This window comes from Rhinatrema bivittatum, chromosome 9 (assembly GCF_901001135.1).
Source record: "Rhinatrema bivittatum chromosome 9, aRhiBiv1.1, whole genome shotgun sequence".
NCBI classification, from domain to species: domain Eukaryota; kingdom Metazoa; phylum Chordata; class Amphibia; order Gymnophiona; family Rhinatrematidae; genus Rhinatrema; species Rhinatrema bivittatum.
In genome coordinates this window covers 234,682,113-234,691,550 of record NC_042623.1, presented here as the reverse complement: position 1 = coordinate 234,691,550, position 9,438 = coordinate 234,682,113, and the positions used below count along the sequence as shown (strand labels likewise).

General features: G+C 45.7%; 1 protein-coding gene across 2 annotated transcripts in view; it reads right to left on the bottom strand.

The window, feature by feature from the left end:
• Positions 1-389: 389 nt before the first annotated feature.
• Positions 390-9,438, bottom strand: part of MELTF (melanotransferrin) — a 148,271-nt gene continuing 139,222 nt past the window's right edge. For both annotated transcript variants that reach the window (XM_029616069.1, XM_029616070.1), the window contains exons 13-16: positions 5,686-5,753; positions 5,396-5,583; positions 3,046-3,235; positions 390-2,144 (exon numbers count right to left, since the gene is read on the bottom strand). In XM_029616069.1, coding sequence (XP_029471929.1) covers positions 2,074-2,144; positions 3,046-3,235; positions 5,396-5,583; positions 5,686-5,753 — 517 coding nt within the window. In that variant the 3' untranslated portion in view covers positions 390-2,073. The remainder of the gene's footprint in view (positions 2,145-3,045; positions 3,236-5,395; positions 5,584-5,685; positions 5,754-9,438) is intronic.

Sequence of the window (9,438 nt, the reverse complement as noted above, 5' to 3'; positions counted from 1 at the left end):
TGATTTAACTGTGAGGGACTCAGTCCTACTCTTCCACCATTTGATAAGTCTCTGCCTTAAAGCCACAAAAAAGAGCGAGTTAAGCAAATGTGCACAGTCCCGCATGTCTTGCTCACCCTGGAGAGAGGCAGTCAGGGCTTCTTATTAGCCTGGGTAGTAAAAACTGCAACACAAGCTCATTTTCCTTTTATGTTTTTTTGTTTCAGTTTGCAGGAATGAACTTTGGATTTGTTCAGTGATGTACGTAACTGCAAAGCATACACTGACATTTCCTGCTGCTCTAAGGTGGAAAGGAAAGTACTTCTCCTGGGATCTATCACACCAATAATAGTCCAGGACTCCTGGAGAGGACAGTGTCGCTTGTCATCTAATAAGCAGCAAGTTCAAGGTTAGGAATAAAGAGATTTGGCCAATGTTTATTAGCGCTAACGATACTTCAGAAAAAAAAAAGTTGTTGGGTTTTATGTATGTACTAGTGTAAAGGCCAAGCAAAACTGATGCTGCGAGAAGACATTTACATGCATAAAAGTCACTCCCCCAGGCAGGTGAAATGCACAACCCATTACTCTGCGGCGTCCTTTTACCCGTATGCAGGCTGGATGATGTTCTGAAGCACATGCGCACCTGCGGGAGACAAACTATCGTCTTTGTGTCGGATGAGAAAATCGCTTTTATTCTTTTTCATTTTCAGTTAAAGCTATTAAGGCACAGTTTTTGCAGGGATACTGAAAACACAGGTAAGGAAACAAACTCGGTCGGAATTGGCCCAGGTCAGTGCAAGGTCCATGGGTAGTTTTTAATTTGCAGACTTTACCCTGATTTTCACTTTGAAAATGATGCCAGGAAAGTCACCCGCCCGCTGTTCCACCTGCCGCTTTTTGCAGTAGTTTATGCAGAAAAGTAGGACAGGCAGACTTTCGAACCTGCAGAGACGTGTGCAGGTCCAAACCCCTTCACTGAGGAATGCTTTTTGTGACTGCAGGAGGGAGCGTGCGCGTAGAGACCCTGCACACGTTCTTTTAGCCACTTGCAGGGCAGGCATTTTTCCACAGGTAAAGCAGCTTGGCCCATGGAAATGACTTTGAATATTACTTTCCAAGAGGGTAATTTTCGCTAGGAATTTTCAGGGGTAAATGGGGGTTTACCTGTGGAAACCCCTCCTTTAAAAACTGCACCCCCCTTTGAGTGGGCATAACTCTACCTGCTCTTCTGCTCATCTGCAGTACAGGGTGGAGACAGGGCAGAGAGAGGTTGGGCGGGAAGAAAGGTACGTGCAGAGCTTTCATTTGTGTGCAATGTGGAAGCCCTGTTCGTTTTCAGAAAATGAGGCTGCAGGAATAATATTTCTACAGGCCTGCAAGCCCTATGGCCAAGCTGAAAACTGCCCCATCAATGTCCCCGAAAAAGCAGTGCAAATAACCTTTTTGAAGAGAGACAGAGAGACCAATATACAAATATAGCAAATTATCAATTTTAAAGATGATATTTCAATGACACTGGATTGCTTGGGAGACGGGCAGGGCTAGTGCGCCATTAGGCAAACTAGGCAGTTGCCTAGACCGCAATGATTATGGGGGTGGCAAAATCTTGCCAGTGTGAGGTCCAGAGGGATGCTATACCAGAGCCAACACCTCTAAGGAAGGGAGCACTGGGCTGAAGCCACTACCGCCAGTAGTTAAGTTGGTGGAGGGTGAATGACTAAAGGTTTGCCTAGGGTGCCAAAAATGCCTGCACTGGCCCTGGAGACGTTAACTAGAAGATGCTGGCTCAAGGACTGGAATGGCAACTCTTTTCTGGTATTATTGCCTCTTTTAGGGGCCCAACATGTTTTGCTGGAAGACGCAAGCGGCAACGTGATTTCCTTTACAAGTCTCTTTTAGAGAAGGCAGGACCGAAAGTCTCATGGCATGATCACCTAGACTAGTTTAGTACAATATAAAAACTCCTGCTGCAGGTCTGAGGGGGCCCCATGTTCCCTTCCATCCCCAGTGCTTGCAGGATTGGTGATCAGTACCAGTGGTCACTAAGCGTTCTTTAATCCTGGACTGGCTCGGCTCATCCTGTGGCAGAAGTTCACATGTGGAGGCTGAGCAGAAGGATGCTGGAGAGCAGCAGTGGGACAATGTTCAACGAACTTACAGCTACTGCGGAGAGAAAAAAATATAAACAAATTACTGAACAGAAATCTTGGAAGGGCACGGGGGAGGGACAAACTGAAGGTAGGGTCACAGGAGCAACTCCATAATACCTTTGGTAGAAAATACAAGCAGAGCAATTATATTTCTCTATACGGAGCACCTGTATATATCAGTTCAGTTATAACAGGATCCCTAAAATGCTGTTCAAGTAGTTATCATGCCAACTTGAGAGTCTGGATTTATCAAGACCCAACAAGTATCTTACAAGTAGACTGCACAGGTTTTGCCAGAATAACTCCACGTCACTGTGAGATTTTCTAGCTGCCATCCCAATGTATTCAGAAAGATTGCAAGAAATAGGCAGCGCTGGGATAGGCGTTACCACACCAGGACTGGACAGTATACCAGCAGTCTACAAAGTGTGAACATTTACAAAACAGTTACTGGAGTTCAAGTAGATGATCGATTACAGCAATGCAGGAAGAAGCAACGGTTTTGCTACCCCCAGGTGGTCAGTGCCCTTTTCCAGATTCCTTACCTGCTAGGGAAGGGCAGCGCTCTCCTTCCAGCGTTCCTTTCTTGCCACGGAAGGGCAGCGCTCTCCTTCCAGTGTTCCTTACCTACCACGGAAGGGCAGCGCTCTCCTTCCAGCATTCCTTACCTGCCACGGAAGGGCAAACCTCTCCTTCCAGCGTTCCTTACCTACCACGGAAGGGCAGCGCTCTCCTTCCAGCGTTCCTTACCTACCACGGAAGGGCAGCGCTCTCCTTTCAGCGTTCCTTACCTACCACGGAAGGGCAGCGCTCTCCTTCTAGCGTTTCTTACAAGCCTTGGAAGGGCAACGCTCTCCTTCCAGCGTTCCTTACCTGCCATGGAAGGGCAACGCTTTCCTTCCAGCATTCCTTACCTGCCACAGAAGGGCAGTGCACTCCTTTCAGCGTTTCGATGTATTCTTTACCAAGCCACTCCAAATAAGTTGTTTTTTCTTCGACAGGTATAATTTTAATTGTCGAATCTTTAAAGAGCAGATCCTTCTCATGATATTTCGATGAACTAAACATATTAAATGCTTCATTATTTCCATTTCCAAAGATATCCTAGAAAGAGGATTTATGCATAATTAAGCATGCATTTCTGCAACCTGTTCCAAAAGTGCACAGAATCTGACGGTGGATAAGGTTCTGCTCAATTTCCTTTCCTTTCTGTTGCAATAACTCTAGCCCCAGTTGATCTCCATCCCTGGCTTTCCTTCACTTCCTTGCAACTCAACACCCCCTGTGCTCGTCCCAGCCATCCTTGAATTCTGTGACTGTTTTGGTTTTCCTGCAATGTCCTTGCAGCTACCAGCCTGTACAGAAGATCTATGCATGAAACTGCACCATCCATGCCACGTGCAGTGACATCATCTGGGAAGTGAGCCTGCACTCTGAGCCACACAACTAGAAAAGTAACTATCGTACAATCTTGTAAAGCAACTACAAGCACCTGAACTGCCATGTGTCAAAGGATGTGTGAGGTCTGGGCAAATCAGCCTGCATGACCCTGTCCACCACACACGTTTTTCATTTTTTCTGGACAGTAATCTATTAATGATGTAAGTTTTAAGACCTGGAATTTTCTTAATTGACTTTATTCAGGCTGGGGTAGATTTTCAAACCGCGCGATTTGGCGTACTTTTGCTGGCTCATCAGGCGCAAGCAAAAGTACGCGGGATTTTAGTAGATACGCGCGTAGCCGCTAAAATCCTGGATCGGCGCGCGCAAGGCTATCAATTCCGTATAGCCGGCGCGCGCCGAGCCGCGCAGCCTACCCCCGTTCCCTCCGAGGCCGCTCCGAAATCGGAGCGGCCTCGGAGGGAACTTTCTTTTGCCCTCCCCTCACCTTCCCCTACCTAACCCACCCGCCCGGCCCTGTCTAAAACCCCCCCCCCTTACCTTTGTCGGGGGATTTACGCCTCCCGGAGGGAGACATAAATCCCCGCGCGCCGGGACGCGACCAGGGGGCGGGTCCGGAGGGCACGGCCACGCCCCCGGACCGCCCCGGGCCATAGCCACGCCCCCGGGCCCGCCCCAAAAACGCCGCGCGGTTCGGGCCCGCCCCCGACACGCCCCCCTCAGAAAACCCCGGGACTTACGCGAGTCCCAGGGCTCTGCGCGCGCCGGTAGGCCTATGTAAAATAGGCTCACCGGCGAGCAGGGCTCTTAAAATCCGCCCCTTTTAGTTTAATGATGTCTGAATTGTTTGTTTGGTCTTGATCAAATGATGTATGCTTAGTTATTATTCTATTTTACTCATTTTATTGAAATAATAGTTGTTTGCATTTGGAACGTGTTTTTTTTATTGCATTTTTGCTTTATTGTACATCTCTTTGCCTATCTTACAATTGTAGCCTATCAAGTGTACAAAAATAAATAAATGATTGTTAAGTTATGAGAAGAGATTTTCTTTCTTCAGTTCCAGACTAAGATGCATCACCAAAACAGTTTTAAAAAATAGCAAGTAACAGAATTTTGCCTGTAGAATCCCCAAATCCATTAGAAGTGGGAGTTTGGAAATGAATGATTTTGTGCAGCCAAACCTGGGCAGCATATTAAGAATATCATCTGCACCCGATCAAATTCTTTGCCACCCTGGGGAGTGAATGATTTATTTCTTCAGCATAAATCCCAGAGAGGTGTTCCAGTGGACTTTTCTGGCTAGAGAATACACCCATACTGGCCCACTAGTGATCATTCATTTTGGACTACAGTTTGTCATCAAAAAGTAGTGGGGCAGAAATGGGAAGCATCAACTGATCAAGACCACATCAGCGCCTTGGTCACAAATTCCTCCTAAAAGGAGCATTTTAGTGTCTAGCTTGACTCAATCCACTTCAGCCTGTGGCAGGGATGAATTTGCAGCTGGTGACCATTCTGCAAAGTGAGGCTCTTGCAGAGTGATCCCCTCAGGACCTACGCTACCTCACGTTTGCTTAACAGATGCTGTCTGCCTCCTGTTTCTGGAAGGGCTTGTAAAAAAATCTTTTTGAAAATAGGATTGGCGCCCTTTTGTTAATTATAAAAGCTGTTGGCAGTAGAGCCAAAAGCAAACCCAGCTTGGCGTTAGAGATGTTCATTGCCTATGCTGTCCAATCCTTGCCTAAAAGACCAAAAGGCGACCCATTCACTGGTTGTGATTCCTTGCCTGTAAGCAGTCTGAAGGTGCATTTTTGTTTCGAGGATTGATCTGACCAGTCCATAACATATTCATTATGGTACCTGAGCTTTATCCAGCAGGCCAAATACAGCAAAAATGTTGGTGTCGGGATGGACCATGACTGCATGTGCAGGTACTGGGGCCCAGTTACATGCTGCATACTGGTCTACTTCAGCTCGGGCTCCGTTTGGACACAGCAACTGGAATTCACTGGAATTCACACCGGCAGCCCAGGACGCAGGATTTTTGCCTGAAACAGAGAAGGATTTTACCATTTAGTGGATAAGAGGGGTTTTGTTTTCCTTCACAGCCATCACTAGTAATATCCACCGATGCCTGCTGTATACAGTACCGTTAGTGTTTTCAATGACCGTGGAGTGTTTGACGAAGGCCACATCTCCAGCACCCTCCACGAGACACCTGGGAAGAAACAAGAAGTGCACCGAGTTATTAGCATCTACTGCTGGGTTTGAACAGCTAACGGTTTTTTACATTATGATCCCCCGTGAAAACAGAATTCAACCCAAATTCACCACCCCAAAACTCAGCTCATGCCAGAAACGTGGGCTGCTGTTCATTGCATTTTAATCGTATTGCATTATCCTGCCTGTGAATTTTGCGCTTACTGATAGTAAAAAAAAAAAAAAAAAATACAAATAAACGCCACAACCCAAAACCCATTTCTGCCCCTGAAAACTTCTTTTTTAGGTGTTCTTTACAGGAAGTGCTGGAGAATGCCTTTTGACAAAACTGATTTTCAACTGTGTCCTTTTTCAGCTTGTATGTATAACTTCCCATTGCTAGGACAATTCTGCATACAAGTTCCGGGGCATCAGAAAAACAGGTCCATGACATTGGATATAGCAAGGCAGAGCCTGCTTCCCGCATCCGAGTCCACAGAAGTACCTGCTTTCCCTATACCAAACAATTTACATGTGTAAATCAACCAGTAACGGAAAGTTACACACGTAAGTTGTAAAAGCACACAGAGAATAAAATTGGCAAAGGGTCGCACACACTCACACACTCCATTTCTCAAACTCACAAACACACTTCCTTTCTGATATACACATTCACAGACATCTTGTATCTCACATGCAAATGACGACAGCATCGTTGTCACCGACACACAGGTGAACAAATAGTAACATAGTCACATAGTGAATGATGGCAAATAAACTCCATCTAGTTTGCCCAGCAAGTTTTTGTTTGGGGTTTTTTTTGTGTAGTAGTAACTGCCGCTCCCAGTCTTTTGTATCGAGTGTCACATGTATGATATTTTACCCGAGGGTGAGAAGTTGTACGTGTGCATCCGATGCAAAGAGCTCCTGTTTCTCAGAGAACGAGTCAGATCTCCGGAGGCTAGAGTGGCAGACGTGGAGGAGCTGAGGTAGACAGAAAGGTATATAGACGAGACCTTCAGGGACATAGTAACCAGGTCCCAACTTCAGACTGGCAGTCCTGGTGCTGCCTTGGAGGAAGAAAGTCTCATGATCGGAGAGCATCAACCTGGTGCAGCAGGAAAGGATCCTGTAGCAAGGACCTGCTCTCCAGGTGGTGAATTGTCCTCTCGTACTGAGGATGTCTCCCAGGGCTTCTGCCAAGGAGGGAAGGGTTAGGTCGGCCGTCATAGTTGGTGATTCGATTATTAGGAATGTAGACAGCTGGGTGGCTGGTGGGCGTGAAGATCACCTGGTAACTTGCCTACCTGGTGCGAAGGTTGCGGACCTCATGCGTCACCTAGATAGGATTTTAGACAGTGATGGGTAGGAGCCAGCTGTTGTGGTACATGTTGGCACCAACGCATAGGAAAATGTGGGAGGGAAGGTCTGAAAGCCAAATTTAGGCTCTTGGATAGAAAGCTGAAATCCAGAACCTCCAGGGTAGCATTCTCTGAAATGCTCCCTGTTCCATACGCAGGTCCCTAGAGGGAGGCAGAGCTCTGGAGTCTCAATACATGGATGAGACGATGGTGCAAGGAGGAGGGATTTGGTTTTGTAAGGAACTGGGGAACCTTTTGTGGAAGGGGGAGTCTTTTCTGAAGGGATGGGCTCTACCTTAACCAGGGTGGAACCAGACTGCTGGCGCTAACCTTTAAAAAGGAGATAGAGCAGCTTTTAAACTAGAACAAAGGGGAAAGCTGACAGTCGCTTATCAGCACTTAGTTCGGAGGGAGGTATCTTCAAAGGATACTACTGATGCATTAGAATTAGGGCATCCCGACAGAGAGGTTCCAATAATAAGAAAAGTAGTCCAAGTGCCTGTAATTAAAAACTCACCTGAGCTAAAAAATTCCAATTTATCTCTATCCATTAAAAAGCAGAATGAAAATACAAACAAAAAACACACTTTGAAATGTTTGTATGCCAGAAGTCTAAGAAGTAAGATGGGAGAATTAGAATATATAGCAATGAATGATGACATAGACTTAATTGGCATCTCAGAAACATGGTGGAAGGAGGACAACCAATGGGACAGTGCTATACCGGGGTACAAATTATATCGCAATGACAGAGAGGAGCACCCGGGAGGCGGTGTGGCGCTTTATGTCTGGGATGCCATAGAGTCCAACAGGATAAAGATCCTGCATGATACTAAATATATAATGAAATCTTTATGGGTAGAAATCCCTTGTGTGTTGGGAAAGATTATAGTGATAGGAGTATACTACCATCGACCTGGCCAAGATAGTGAGACAGCCAGTGAAATGCTAAGAGAAATTAGGGAAGCTAACCAAATTGGTAGTGCAATAATAATGGGAGATTTCAATTACCCCAATATTGACTGGGTAAATGTAACATCAAGACATGCTAGAGAGATAAAGTTCCTGGGTGGAATAAATGACATTTTTATGGGGCAATTGGTTCAGGAACCAACGAGAGAGGGATCAATTTTAGATTAATCCTCAGTGGAGCACAGGATTTGGTGAGAGAAATAATATTGGTGGGGCCACTTGGCAATAGTGATCATAATATGATCAAATTTGAATTAATGACTGGAAGGGGGACCATGGCTCTAGTGCTAATCTTTCAAAAGGGAAACTTTGATAAAATGAGAAAAATAGAAAAAAAACTGAAAGGAGCAGCTACAGAGGTAAAAAGTGTACAAGAGGCATGGACATTGTTAAAAAATGCCATCCTAGAAGCACAGTCCAGATGTATTCCACAGATTAAGGAAGGCAAAACAATTACCGGCATGGTTAAAAGGGGAGGTGAAAGAGGCTATTTTGGCCAAAAGTTCTTCATTCAAAAATTGTAAGAAGGAGCCAACAGAAGAAAATAGGATAATGCATAAACATTGGCAAGTTAAATGTAAGACATTGATAAGACAGGCTAAGAGAGAATTTGAAAAGAAGTTGGCTGTAGAGGCAAAAACTCATAGTAAAAACCTTTTAAAATATATCCGAAGCAGAAAGCCTGTGAGGGAGTCAGTTGGACCGTTAGATGATCGAGGGGTTAAAGGGGCACTTAGAGGAGATAAGGCCATTGCGGAAAGATTAAATTATTTCTTTGCTTTGGTGTTTACTGAAGAGGATGTTGGGGTGATACCCGTTCCAGAGAAGGTTTTCATGGGTAATGATTCACATGGACTGAACTAAGTCACAGTAATCTTAGAAGATGTGGTAGGCGGGGAGGAGGGGCGCTGTTTGGTGTGAGATGGGGTGGCAGCTAGCGATTGAAGCTCCCACTCAGCTTTTTTCCCAAACAACATTTTTACCTTGAAAATTTACAAACACCTAAATCCTCCCACAGCATAAGATTGGGCAAGAATCGTGGACAAAATCAGGGGAAAAGGAGCGCTGATCGCCGCAGGACGGGAGAGCAGATAGCGTTTGAAATCCTCACTCTGCTTCTCCCTGACCGCCATTTTCGCTGCGGGGAAAAGAAAATATATAATTCCAAGTAAGAACTCGGCTGCAGCACCAGATCGGGCCAGAGTCACTGGGACATAAAAGGGGGAACACAGGAGCACTGTTTCACCACGGGAAGGGAGAGCTGTAATAGATTGAAGTCCCCAATCTGCCTTCTCCCCGACCGCCATATTGCAGCGGGAAAAGAAACAAACAAAAAAAAAAAAAGTCAGGGCGACACAGGATGGCTGGGGG